This window comes from Choloepus didactylus, chromosome 19 (assembly GCF_015220235.1).
Source record: "Choloepus didactylus isolate mChoDid1 chromosome 19, mChoDid1.pri, whole genome shotgun sequence".
NCBI classification, from domain to species: Eukaryota; Metazoa; Chordata; class Mammalia; order Pilosa; family Megalonychidae; genus Choloepus; species Choloepus didactylus.
The window spans coordinates 35,950,132-35,964,276 of record NC_051325.1 but is presented as its reverse complement, the minus strand read 5'-3'; the positions used below and the strand labels follow the sequence as shown (position 1 = coordinate 35,964,276).

The 14,145-nt window shown below is 55.5% G+C and overlaps 1 protein-coding gene and 1 long non-coding RNA gene across 3 annotated transcripts in view; one reads left to right on the top strand and one right to left on the bottom strand.

Moving 5' to 3' along the window:
- Positions 1-14,145, top strand: part of NOL4L (nucleolar protein 4 like) — a 119,710-nt gene that overhangs the window by 49,795 nt on the left and 55,770 nt on the right. For both annotated transcript variants that reach the window (XM_037811054.1, XM_037811053.1), the window contains exons 3-4: positions 2,319-2,430; positions 9,940-10,049. In XM_037811054.1, the coding sequence (XP_037666982.1) occupies positions 2,319-2,430; positions 9,940-10,049 (222 nt within the window). The remainder of the gene's footprint in view (positions 1-2,318; positions 2,431-9,939; positions 10,050-14,145) is intronic.
- On the bottom strand, positions 6,977-10,402 carry LOC119515208. The gene is made up of 3 exons (XR_005212992.1): positions 10,008-10,402; positions 7,381-7,549; positions 6,977-7,259 (listed from the first exon to the last, which is right to left on the bottom strand). It is a non-coding gene; the product is annotated as an uncharacterized LOC119515208 (long non-coding RNA).

Here is a 14,145-nt window from a genome sequence, read left to right as displayed (position 1 = left end):
GAGGGGGACTCAGAAGATGCCCACAGAGGGTCAAAGGCCCCAAGCAGGTGGCGGCCTCCTCCGTGTGAGTCCTCACGGCCTCCCAGAGCCTGGCTGGGCTCTGCACTTCTCTGATGTGGCTTCCCTTCTGCTGTCCCACCTGCCTTCCTTCCACCCCTCCTGCCCCTCTGTGGGGCCAGGGGCCAGAAGGTGTGAGCCCAGTGCTGCCCCTTGCCGTGGCATGCCAGCTGGCTTTGCACACCACTGGGGTCCCTGCCAGGGCCAGGAGAACCCTGGCCACCACTCCCGCCCCTGGGGTGGGCTCTCTCTGGGAACCATCCCAGTGCCCTTGGCGGGCCAGGTGGCAAGAGGGACCTCCTCTGAGGCTGTGGGTAGCCTCAGCAGAGCATCCAGGCCGCGAAAGCCATCTCTGAGCCCTTGGAGAAATGTTTCTCTGCCCAGCAGCCAGTGAGCTCCGTGAAATTAAGTCGGCTGCCCCTGTGGGATGAACTTTCCCCTCCTTTCCCCAGCAGACTGCACCCCACTTTCTTCCCCCAGCCCTCTGGTCTGCTCTTCTGAGGCCTGACTTGGGGTGTCCCACCTCAGGGGAGCCAAGGGTGTCATCTGAGGGCCCAAGTCAGCCACGGCCTCCTGCTCCGCCCAGTAAATGCCCCTCCCTCTTGGCCCTGTTCGCTTCCACTGCCATCATGGTCCACCCCACAAACCCCCAGGCCCGAGGGGGACATGCTTCCCTCTGGAAGCAGACTTCTGGTCAGCTCTGGGCTGGGGATGAAGAATCCCAAGTGTGTGGCTGAAAAGCACGTGTCCCGCAGCCTTAACGCCCAAGGGCGTCTGGAGAAGACTCCTCAGCTGGCCGCAGGCTGCCCGTAGCTCTCCATCCCGGGCTCCAGTCACAGGCACTGGGGTTTGCCCTTGTCCCTGACCTCTGGAGGAAGGCAATCAGAGAGGGAATTTGGAAGGGAGATAACTCATCAAGGAGGCTGCCTGCTCTGCAGAGCATCAAATCAGCTGAGAAATAACAATTGTGTCACCAAAATTAACTCCACGTTTGTAGCCAGCCGCCCAGGCGTGGGTGGCTTCTGGAGCTCTGCGGGCCGGCAACACTGGGAGCAGCCCCTGAACAGGTCCTCCAAGGGTCTGGCCACAGCTTGGGGCACCCGTGTGCCTTCTACATTGCTGCCCGCTAACTGCAGCCCCCCCTCTGCAGCCATTGTAGAGGCACAGCAGGGCAGGGCACTTGGCGTCCTTAAAGGACAAAGCTGTGGCTTGCCCCCCGGACGGGAGGCAGGGCTGGGCCCACTGTGGCCCAGGGCACCCCCTCCCCAGGGGGGCGGGCCAGCGCCCTCTGCCAACTTTCCCTGCTGGGCTGCTGCGAGGACGGCGAACGCTGGGGTGATACTGCCCCTTAGTGGAGAGGAGCGGGAGGGCCCGGGCTCTGGGAAACAAGTGTGAAAAGCAGCCACTGGGCAGCTGCGGCCTCAGCAGGGGGGAATCTGGGGCCGAGGGAACCCTCTGGTCCCCTCGGGCAGTGAAACCAGGGTTTCCCTAAATCTGGAGCCTGAGGAGAGAGCCGGGCTTCTGGGTGCACACTACCTCTTCCTCATCCCTTTCTCCTCTTCCTCGCCCCTTTCTCCCCCTCCCTTTCTAGGGGTGGCCCTCTGGGTGGCAGCTTTGGGTAGTGTGACCTGGAGCTCGGGCTCTGGTCTGACCCATGTGGACTTGGGTGAGTCATTCCATGTCGCTGGGCCCCGTGGCCTCATCTGGAGCATGGGGCTCCCTAAAGGCCTGTCCGGTTTGAAGTATCTGGTCCCCCTGGCATCAGCCTTTTGCAGCTCTCCCCAAAAAGTTTCCTGATGAAGTGAGCTATCCCAGGAAATAGCTTGTAGAACTTGGGTTCTGTTTATAGGCCCCGAGCCGGTGGATTTGTGAGTCTCAGTTTATCCATCTTTAAGAGGGGAAATTGTTCATCCTACCCTAGAGCAATATTTATAAGCTCATTTTTTTTTGGTAGCAGCAATAAAATGTTCTAGAAGGTTACTGCTCATTAGAACATAAGCTAAAAACTAGATGTTTAAGCATTTTGCTTTTTCCATTTTTATTAAGCTCCTTTATTCAAGCTCTTAAAAACAAGTGGTTTTCAGCAAAAGTACTGACTCATTTCCACAGCTAAGCATCAAGGACAGCTGCCCCCTGCACCTCCAATCCCTGCCCTCCCTGGCGAGAGCCAGCGCCTGCCACCAAGCAGAGAACCTGAGTGGCCCAGTGACCGAGTCACCTCCCCTTGGGTCCATCTAACATGTGACCCTTGCCTCCCCCAGATTGCGGAGACCTATGCCTTCCTGCCTCGAGAGGCTGTGACCCGGTTCCTGATGAGCTGCACAGAGTGTCAGAAGAGGATGCACTTTAATTCCAACGGCCTGGAACCCAAAGGTAGGGAAGGTGGGCATGTTCAGGGCTGGCACCAGGCTGGCAGGGCTGACTCTCCCTCCAGAAGGGCCTGTCCTTTACTGGCCTCTGATCAGTAAACCTGTGGGGTTGGAATAAAGGAATTTGAGAGCCCGCAACACCTGCACCGGGCCAAGGTTGGTGCCTTGGACTGATGTCCTGTGCTCTGCAGCACTGCTCTGCCCAGGGAACCACGTCAAGGGGCCCACCACCACATACCCTGAGCATCCCAGAGGCCTCAGGGAATCCAGGGCCCATCTGCTCACAGGTGGCTTTGGTGGAGTGAGATGGGCAGCACATTAGGCTGGTATGATTGTAACTCTGCCCTGAGGAACAGGGTTCCTGCCCCCCAATGCACCGAGCCAGCTCTGCTTGTGGGCATCAGGCCTGCGAAGGTTGCTGAAGTCAGTGGGGATTTTCCTGCGTCTGGGGACAGACTCCAAAGAAAGGGCAAGCTGCTTATTTGGGGGAGTGCCCAAGGGGTGGCCACCAAATATGGGGAAGGAAAAACGAACACCGAAGCCTTAGTAGATGAGAACCAGAGGCCTGGCATGCAGGCACCCAGTGGGGTTTCCGCTCATTTGGTTATCCTTGATGCACCTGGGCAACTTCCGGCACAGATGACTCAGCAAATCCAGAACTTTACTGCCTGTGGGAGCCTCGTCGAGCACGTTGGACGGCTTCTGAAGCACAAGGGACAGGAATGAATCTCCTTAATCCCCCATAAGTGTCGGATTGGGGTGTTAGGTAGGGGGGCTCCAGGGTAGGACTGTGTGGGTAGAAATCCCAGCTCCACTCCCCCAACAGATGTGCACCCTGGGCAGGTGACTTCATCCCTCAGAGCCTCAGTTTCCTCATCTGTGACGTGGAGGTTAATGTACCCGCCCCAGGGGGTTGATGGGATTTGAGAGTTGATCCATGGACCAGGCACCGGGCAGTCACGGAGAGTGAGCAGTGGCCCTTAGAGTGACCGAGGCTGGCAGTGTTCCTGCCCCACGCGGCCTGGCCCTGGCTGGACAGCTGCCACCCTGGGCCAGGACGGCGGCGTGCCTACCGATGGGCTGGGAGGGCTTTGCCTGCTGCCCTCCCCTCCCTGCCCGCCCGCCCTTCCCTGGCCTGTTCCCAGCCTGATGGTTTCCACAGCAACTGGCGGAGTCAGACACAGAACTGCTTGCTCGCCTGGGGGAGCAGAGGCGAGGCTGAGAAGGGCTGCCGTGGAGAGCTGCTCTGGGGTGTCTGCAGACAGGCCACAGGTGGGAGGCCCTCCCCAAGCATGTGTCCCCACCCTGCCCCCCACCCCTCAGTGAAGGCTCCAAGGTCTCCCAGGGCTGCGGGTGCCGTGCCTCGTCCAGGGCATCTGCATGGCCGGCCGGGAGGTGACCCCTAGCGCAGCGGCAGCCTGTTTCCTCTCCTTGCTGCCATCACCGTGCCCCCGCCCTCTGCAGGGAGGGAGGAAGCCGGGAGCCGCCTAGAATATAAATCAGCGCACTGGGTTCTGTGCAGGAGCCTCTCCTTCCAGGGACTTGCTCCAGGCAGGACAGACACCGTGGTGGCATCCACACTCGATGGAACATGGCTTCTCTGACCCCGGCAGTGGAGCTTTCCATCAGGGGAAAGAAGGAGACACCAAAGTGGTGGGGAGCAGCATGGGCTGTGGGAGAATGTGGCTTGGCATTGGGCAGGCATGGGGTAGTGGGTGCAGCCCTGCATCCTGCGGTGCAGCCCTCACCGGGTTGGAGAACCTCTCTGATCATCGCCTCCTCATCGCGGCCACTACAACCCTCTGAGGTGTCATTAGGATGCAATTGAATTCAATGAGCCCGTTATGTAAGGCACCTGGTGCACAGTAGGTGCCTGGGGACCTCAACCTGTCTGCACCACACACAACTGCAGTGTCAGGTGGCCCCTTGAGAGACACACAGTCAGCCTCTGCCAAGGTGGGGTCAGTAACAAGCCCATCCATCCCCCCCAACACCCAGGAAGCACCCTGAGTCCACTACCTGGTCGCTGCATGGGAGAGAAGGGTTTGGTTTCTGGAAGCTGCCAGCGGAAAGCCTTCGAGTCTGAAAGGCTCCCCTGTCTGCTAAATGGCCAGAGGCATTAGCCGCTTGCACCCGCCTCGCCAGCTGGCAGGTTCTCCCTTCTCCTGCCCCAGCCGGGAGCCTGGAGATCCTATCTCCGCCCGCCATGCCCGCCCTCCCGCCTCCCTCCAGCCGGGAAATTGGAGCCTGCCCCTGGCCCCAGAGGCAGGCCCGGGGTTCCTGCCCCAGGAAGGTGGGAAGGTGGGGGGTGGGGGAGACGGGACAGGATGGAGACTTCTCGAGAGGCTGCTGGGAGAACGCCTGGCTTCCTGGCCTCACGGTAGAGAGAAAGGAAGCAAAGCGGCCGCCCTTGCTCAGCGGTTTGTCCCCAGCAGAGCATGGGGGACTGCGCGGCCCCGTGCCCTCCCCCAGCACCAGGAGCATAAACAAAGGAGGCTGCGGTGGATCAGGAAGCCTGAGGATGGGAAATTCCAGGGCCTCCCGACTCCACGCTCCTCTTCCACCACCCCCTGAGTACATCCTGGTGGAGAGAGGACAGAGAATGGGGACTGGCCCGCTCTCACACCAGCCCTGCTCCAGGGCCCCTATGGGAGAGGAGGCCTCCGGGGGCCCATTTCTGTTTTCTTTGATGTGACAAAATATTATTTGGAAGGTTGCTAATGAGGAGTTAGAGATGGAGCGACACCAGGCACCTCTGGAAGGGCCCCTTCCTCAGCGACAGAGCCGTCCCCTAAAGGACAGCTCCTTCAGAACCAGGCCCCAACTCCTTGGCGTGGTTTTCAGGGTCTTCCTGGCTTGGTGCCTCCAGGTCCCCCCATGTTATGACCCCATTCCAGCCTCCCTGACTCTGCCCCTGCTGAGCCCGTCCTCTCCTGGGCCACCCGCTTTCTACGTGACTGTGGGCTGACGACACAGCCTCTCTGGAGTACAGTAGCTCACCTGTAAAATGGGGTGTTAACACTAGCACCACCTCCTGGGGTTCTTGGGAGCATGGAGCGAGAGGACCCACGTGGCGTGTCAGCACAGGCTCAGCTGCTGGCCGCTGAGCGTTAGCCCTGCTCACGTCCTCCCTCCCAAGCTTCCTTGAGGTCCCCTGGCTCCCGCTGAGCTCCCCCTCCTCTGCACTCGAATGGAGTCCGCACCAGCCCCACCCTGCTCGTCCTCACGCTCTTTCCCAAGCGCAGGGATCCTACCTTCCACTCCTCCCTACCCTCCCCGCCCTGAATGCCCACCCTGCCCTGAGCACGTGCCAGTGCTCCTGGAGGACCAGCCCACCCACCCACCTGCTTCAAGGGAAGGGGACTTCCCGTCCCTCTTCTGAGCTGGTCGCAGGCCTGGGACCTCTTTCCGAATCTGAACCCCGCCTGAGCTGCCTGGTCTCGTGGCTCCCCTGTGCCAGGCCCTCATCACTCTCAAGCCCTTCGATGCCCCAGCCATGCCTGGCGGGGGGGGGGGGTCACTTGTACCCTTGCCACTGGCACCCACAAGCTACTGTTTTCTCTGGACTAAGGGCTTCTTGCATTTTGTAGGTGAAACTGCATGAAAATTACCATCTTGTGTAATTACCATCTTCTGAAGGAAAAGAGGGCCACTCCCTCAGCGGCAGTGTGGTCTGACCGATGAGTAACGCTGGCTGCCGTAGGCCAGCTGCAGGGGTCGGCACCTGGCCTGGGGTGGGTGAAGCCTCCACATCACCAATTATTTCCCAGGCTGTGTGAAACTAGGTCTAGCACTTGGGCTGATTTCAATTTTCGTTGGCAAAGAGATGTTGACACTTCCCTGGGAGCTTCCTCCATCCTCTCTCCCCAGTAACCTGCTGGGTTACGTAGGCTCCATGACCCTGGGTAGCTCCTAGCTCACCCCTTTCCTGGAGTAACAGAATCCAGAAGTCCAGTGGCATCAGGCTATTTATAGTGGCTCGACCGTGACCTCTATACGTGGTGGCCACAGCTGGGGCCCGGCTTGTCTCAGCAGAACCCAGGGAAGCCACTTCTTCCTCATTCATCTTTCCACCTCTGCTCATCTATCGCATTTTTCTCACCTGGGAGCACCTGCCTTGTCATTGCTCCCTCCAGGCCCTGACTCCTCCTCGCTCTGCTGTTAGGCTGATATTCTTGGTTTGTGCCCACTCATCATCTCCAGAACCCACGAGGCTCCCCACTGCTGAAAACCCTGCCTGCTGTTCTACGTGCTGTGGGGGGCTGTGCTCTGACCTCCCACAGCCAGCTCCATCCCTCCTTCCCTCACCTGGAATGTTCAAAGTTCTGCCTCCTCGACAGAGCTGCTCGACCTGCAGAATTGAGCCTTTCAGTCTGCACCAATGTATGGTGTTCTCTGATGGATCTGCATGTGTTTGCTCAAGACGTCCCTGCTTCCCCAAGATGGGGGTGTCCTGCCTTCCTCCTGATGATCTTCTGGCTCACGTCAGGGCACTACAAGAGGCTCCTTGTCTGAGAGGATGCTAGGGAGAGAACAGTCCAGGAAGATGCTTTTTTTCAGCCAAACAGTACCTGGCTTTATTTAGGACACCGGCTCATAAACAGTCACAGCTCTCTAGGCAGGATGTGGTGGCCATCAGCAACAGAACACAGCTCTCGGCCTCCATGGACCAACCAGCAGTCACTGTGAAGCCCGATGAGGCCATCACTTGGGCGTCTGGCCAGGGCCCGTGAGAGTGAGGGGGACCGTTGGCGAGTACCAAGCCCCTTCACAGCTTCTCTCCAGCCAGCTACCTCTTTGAGGACATGAAACGGAAACTGCAGAGTTCTCAGTCTGCAAGAAAGGAACCACAGCTCTTTTGAGTGACCCCATCTCAATGTTGTCACTGGAATGTCTGCTTGACATATTTCATCCAGCCCAGTAGATCTGGGGGGCCAATTCCTAACACACACACCTGGTTTGAGGGAGTCCGCTCTAGGTTGATGGTGGGGCAGCAAGGAGGAGAAGGCACGAGGGCATAAAAACAGGCTTCCATTTCCCCATGCCACCAGGCGTCTGTGCCAGGGGAGCTTATGTGTGTGGGTGTCAGACAGACCCTCTGCCTCGGAACCAAGAAGAATTCTCTTAGAAAAGAAAAAAAAATGTTTGGTCCATTTTAAGCCAGTCTCTGATACTTTCTATTAATGACATTTGTACCTTCCCCAAAGAATAAAAATGAAGCATTCTGTGTGTAACAACATAACTTTAAAAAGAAAAAAAAAAAAAGTTCTGCATTTTTATAAAACTTGATTTTAAAAGATGTGGTTTCAGTCTGTACAGTCACCAAAAGTGCACAGCCGTCAAAATTGCACCCCTTCCCTTGGCGCCCCCATTCCAGGTGCCCAGTCTGTTTGGGATTCTTGTTTTCTGCAGGGCTGTTCCTCTCCTTGCCAGCACCAGTTTCTCTTGTCTCCTTGTTTGTGGGGGCCTTTTGTGTGTGTGTGTTGTGTCTGTGCAGTAAATGTATATAACATAAAATTTAATATTTTAACCATTGCTAAGTGTGTAAGTCGGTGGCATTAATTACATTCACAATGTTGTGTAACCATCATCACTGTCTATTCCCAAAGCTTTTCCATCACCCCCAGTAGAAACTCTACGCATTAATCAATAACTCCCCATTTCTTCCTCTCCCCAGTCCCTGGTAACCTCTCATCTGCTTTCTGTCTCTGTGAATGTGTGTATTCTAGATATCTCACGTAAGTGGAATAGGACAGCATTTGTCCTTTTGGATCAGGCTTCTTTCACTCAGCATCATCAACCTTTTCAAGGTTGCAGGGCCGTTCTGGGCTTGGGTTTGGCCTCGGAGGGGCTGTCCCTGGCTCTCCGCTGCCTCCGCTCCAGCCTGCCTCTCAGGCACGGGGGTGAAGGGGGGTGGGAGGGCAGGCGCTGGCGGTCTGGGGGGCACTCCCTCTTCGCAGCCTCACACCACTCACAGGCCATCCTGAGAATGGACTTAGCACTGGGGGGACCTTTTGGTCAAAGGCCTGGGGTGAGATGAACCTGGCTGGAAGCCCCTGGAGCAGGAGGAGGGCACCAGAGGACAGGTAGCCGCAGCAGTTCCCTGGGCAGAGGGCATGGGGGGGCGGTATTCAAAGGAGAGTGGCCCAAGTGACGAAATGACTCAGCTTGGTGTGCCTGGTCCTAGCAGGTGACTCCAGGGTTTTGAGCTTGGGCAGATAGCAGGGGACGCTAGATTGGGGAAAGGTGTGACAGGCTCCGTTTTAGCCGTGCTCCCCCCACCTCCTTCCTCAACTCATCCCGTCCAGTGTGGCACCCACTGTGGCACCCAGGTGCAGAGCAGAGGGGCTGGGCAGAGGCCGCCACGGCAGCCTTTGCAGAAGGCAGTTTAGCTGGAGATTTCAAGAATTATCAAGCATTCCTATCCTTTGACCCATGAATTCCATTTCTTGGAATCTGTCCTAAAAAGGAAATGATCAGAAATATGGACCAATATTCAGGCACAAAAGCTGTTCCCTGCAGTGTTATTTATAATGGGCCCCAGTAGGAAACAACCTAAGCAGCCAATCGCAAGGTAATGACAAGTATATTATGGTAAAATATTACACGGCTATAAAAATATTTGCAAAGCAAAACAGGAGTTTTCATGGTGGAGGAAATGCCTGTGAAAAAATGTTAAGCAAAAATTTTTAAAAAGCAGACTGTTATTCTCCTTATGCATTAAGATACCAAGTATGCAAAGAAGAAAGATCACAGGGGGGGAAAAAACAACAAACACAGAGGCCTATGCCAAGCTGCTTGGTACAATTATGGCCTTTTTCCCCCCTATCTTTACATCTTTCTTCACTTTGCAAATTCCTTTACAAAAATTGCATTACTTTGATCTTCGAGACAACAAAGCAATAAATGGGAAGAACAAGGCTCCTCTCCATGTGACTGAGGAGGAACCAGAATTTGGAGGGGTGGGGTATGGGACTGGAGGCCTGGCTCAGACCTGTGAGCCATCTGGTACCTGAGGGTGCTTTGAAGGGATGCTGAGGCAGTGGGGCAGAGGGTAGAGGTGGCATGTGTTCACCAGAAAGAGAGCTGGCTTAGACCAAGTTGCAGAAGTAAATGCCTTCAAGGACCCAGCAAGTATCATTATTGAGTGGAGGTGTATAATAGGGAGTGGTGGAGACTATGGCAAAATGGAGAGCACAGGCCCTGTGTAAAAGAGGTGTCCGCTGCTCAGCTCCAGGGGTTGTTTGCCATGTGAGAATGCAGGCCCATAGGGCCAGACCTTCTATTTTTCCAAGAAGCCAGAAATCCATATTTTTAAAAAGGTGAAATCTCTTAAACCCCAGCACCTAATTGAAAAACATTTTTACACCATGCCATCCCCTGGTGGCCAGTAGCCTGTTCCTTCTCGGAGGTGGCTTCCTCCTCCTTAGGCTCGATGGGTCACAGGGAGTGGTCCCCGGCTGGCAGCCCCTGGCACAGACTGAGAGGGATTTCCTTCTGTTCTTTCTCCCAGAAAATGAGCCTCCTTCTCCTCTGGTCTCTGGGATTATTGACTACAATATGCCCCTGACCTCCACGTACCTGAAGCAGATGAAGTTACGAGTGATGAATTCCCAGGAGCAGGTAAGTGGCCTGTCTCCCCTCACCCACCTGGAGGCGTCCCCACTGGCCCAGATGTCGTCAGTTCTTTCTGCAACTCAGGGCCACAGCCTGTGTAAACACACTGAAAATCAAAGAGGCCCTTATCTGGTTATCTGGGCTGTGCAGGGCCAGCTGAGGGGAGGGGAGGGGAGGAAGGGAAGGGACAGCCCGGACAGGTCTTCAGTGAAATCCAGGAAGCTCAAGCTTCGCGAAACTTTCCCCAAAGCCAGGGGCAAGGCAGGGGGCTGGGCAGGAACTGCCGGCCTCGGCTCCGGGGGCTGTCGCTCTCTGTCCCTCTCTCTGCCGTGCCCTTTGTCTGCTGCGACGCTCATCTCCCTTCCCCAGGGAGGTGAGAGAGGAGCCCTGGCCGCCTGCCTGTGGCCTCTGTCCGTCTTGGGGCCCAGACCAGCCAGGAGGATGGGCCTCGGAGGGTGGCCTGGGCGAGATAAGACCCTGGGGCCCACTGGCTGTCCAAGACTCCCCAGCTGTGGTTTGCCAAGGGCCGGCAGGCACCATGGAAACAGGCTATGAAAAGAAACCGTCTCTTGCCTGCCTGCCCACAGTCCACCTTCCACCCCCCTGCAAAGCATGCAGCCTGGCTGCCCCTCACAGAGGCTTAGGTGAGTGCCACCCCTGCTCCCTCTGCCACCACTAACCCTGGGACAGTCGCTCCTCGCACCCGGTGTCAAGCGTTCTCATCTGTCCTGACTTCTGAACCTACCACAGCCTTGTGGGCCCACTAGGGGAATGGGTTCTTTCTCTCTTCCCCCGTTGAAATATGAGTTAGAACTCGAGTCTGACTTCTGGCCCTGTGTGCATGCTGTCCTGCTCACCGCGGGTCTCCTTGACAACCCGAGCACCTGAGCGTGTGTGCGCGCCTGTGCACGTGCGCCGAGGGGGTTAATGGCTCTGCAGCCAGCTTCGTGGTGATGTGGCAGGATGTGTCCAGGTAGCATCTGGGGCTGTGGTACTCAGTTTGAGGATTTAAACCAGTTGGCTTGAAGATACTGAGTTCCGCGCTCCCCCAAGGAGGGAGCTGTTTCCCCACGCCATGCCCCCCAAAAAGGGTTGGATGAAGTGAGCTTTGCCCTGGGTGGTGGAACTGTTTGCCTCTCTGAGTCTCCCACTTATTCTCACCTGAGACTCTGTCCTGTGAAGCTTCACGTAATCAAAAATAATTTCAGTGGGGAAAATGGTGTTGGGCTTAGGTTTCCAATTCACAGTGACAAAGTTATTTTTCCCACAAGGATGTCAGTAACAATGGCACTGGTTTTGTTAATAGTTATGAAACCTGGATACCACTGTATGGGTTCAGCATTCTATCTCCTCTAACCACTGCTGGGGAGGAATTCGTGGCCTCACTTTTCCTGTAACCGCATGTGCCGTTCCAGGCACCTGGCTTCTTATACATTTTTATCCCCATTCTCATCCATTGCCAAGAAGAGTGAAGCACAAACAGCCAGGTGGCCCAGCACCTACAAAATGGCACCGGGTCTGGTTCACTGCTAGAACCAGTTGTAGCCAATGCAGTGCAAGTTGGGTCCCCCCACTAAGGGCTTTTGTTATATTTGATTTTGTTATAAAACTTCTTAGCGTATTTTCACTTGCATCAACAGAAGGAGGGGGTTAAGACTATTGGTTAAGTGCTTTAGCAAGGATTCAATTACGCAACATATATTTACGGAGCCCTACTCTGTGAGCCGGGCCCTGGGCACGAGCAAAACCAGACATCCTTCCTAGATTTTCTTATGTTCAAGGGGGAGACACACACCAACAAAAAAAAATCACACACTAGCTCATGGTAGATACCAATACATGATTGAGGAAGAGGTTAATGGAGCATGACAGAGCAGCTGGGACAGCGTGTGGTGCTGCCAGCCCTTCGAATGGGGAGCTGGCTGAGGCCAGGGCAGCTCGCCTCAGAAAGGGTTGCTGAAGCTGAGGTGGAGAATTGAAGGGAAGAGTGTCCGGGCTAGGGGAGCAGCTCGTGCAAAGGCCCTATGGCTCCAGGGAGAACAGGGCCTGCGAGAGAGGGAGAGGCTGGTTTGGCTGGGGCGGGGAGGGTAAGGAGGATGAGGGGCTCCACTGGTAAGGAAGAGGGGAGGGAGTACAGGGTTAGGCACATAAACGCTTGGTGGGTGTCCCTGAATGAACTTGTACATGAATTGGAACACATGAAACGAATTGGATAAATTGCCCCGGCAAACTTTGCGCAAATCCTAAAGGAATCCAGCTGGGCCAGGGTTGAGGCTGAGGTTGGGGTGGCCTCTGCTCACGGTGGGGTTCAGCTGTGTCTCTCTCACTTTCGTTAGTGGTTTCCCCGATGGGGGCCCTGCGCGCTGCAGGAGGTCTAAGGCGCAGGCCCTCCTTGCCCCTACCCCGGCAGGTGAGGCCGGCTCCCACTGCAGCCGGGACCTTTCATCCACCCCTCCCCACACCCCACGCTCCATGCGCAGTGAGGAGCGCACAAGGCCTGCTGGCAGCACGGTTGTCCCACCACCACCATTTTTCCAATAGCCCGGCACATAGCGAAACAAGAAATCATGTTGCTCATCAGATTATTTATCTGCAGCAGCGAGGAAGGGCCAAGGACCCAGGAGTCTTTGATTCTTTGCTTTGAGATGGGACTAAAAATACATGTACTTGAATTAGTAGCTTTTTCCTCTAAAGCCAAGTGAGAGCAGGGCTCACCTTGGGGCGGGATAGCCAGCTGCCCCAACGCAGTCATGGGACACACTCCGTAGCTGTCAAACCCGACCTCCCACGTCAGGGGTCTGGACAGGGTTTAGCTCCCTGCAGCATCACACAGCCAACAGGAGACACCCATAGTCTTTGATGAAAGACTTTGATTAATGCTGAACAAGGCTCCATAACTAAAAACTTTGGATGGGAAAAATCCCAATAACCACCCCCCCACCTCCCAACATTGCACATCCAGGAGACAGCCCTTAAAGCAGGCAGCTCGTCTTGCCTCACTTTGCTTTGATCAGACCATGTACAGGTGGTGGGAGTTTCTTGAGGACGGGACAGGATCCCTTTCTTTCAGTCGGGTCAGCTCAATAGGCTGGGAAATGTGTTCTTCTCCACAGAGAATATTAGGTAAGATAAAAACCCAATAATGATTTTCACACAAAGAAAAAAAAATTCTTCCTGAGTTCTGATTCAACGCAGCAAATACTTCTGGAGCGTCTCAACCCGCAGGGCACCATGGGGGTCAGTCTGTGCCCTCCCAGGTCCTCACACACAGATAACCGGAGCCCTCCCTGCTGCGGGCTCTGGGCCGGAACGGGGGAGGGTGGCCCGATAAAATCGTTTTTTTCCTTACTCAGGAAAAATCTTGTAAAGATTTAAAACAGAAATCACATCAAGTTGTACAGAACATGAAGACATTTTCTTGGAGGGGGTGGGTAGGGAGACCGCATGGGACTTGAACTGTGTTGGACAATGCTCTGTGGCATCCTCCACTAAGGTGAGGGGCCAGAGGGCAGTGGGTCCCCGAGCTGCCACCCCTCGAGGACCCCATTCAGGGCTGTGTGCAGGATGGGCAACAGAAGGGCCAGCGTCTCTCCTTCACTCGGCCACTGGCTTTGTTTCTGGTCTCATTTGGTTTCCTTTCATACATTTTTTGTTTTTAATTACACATGTACTACATGGGCCTCTGTGGGAAAATCAGTAGCCAAAAAGCAAAAACCATCAGCCCACCGCTCAGATCACCGCTAATATTTTGGTGCCCCTCCCCACAAGGCTATTTAATAAAAAGGGGATTATCCCGCATGTACCATTTTATAACCTGCTTGGTTTTTCTGCTGCTGATTTTCCACCTTATTCTGAGTCTCTTTACCCTCTGGGCCTTGACGTTTCCACCCACCAAACAAGCTGATTATCTAATTTTCCTACTGTTCATTCATTCATTCATTCAAGGGTGCACTCTGATCCAGGCAGGTTCCAGGTGCCGAGAAGACTGCGGTGAACAGAGCCACATCCCTGCCCACGTGGGGCTCCCCAGCCTAGAGAGAGAGATGAGGGAAAACTAAACATGCACGCTGGTGTCTGCAGGAAGAACTTGAGTGGAAGAGGG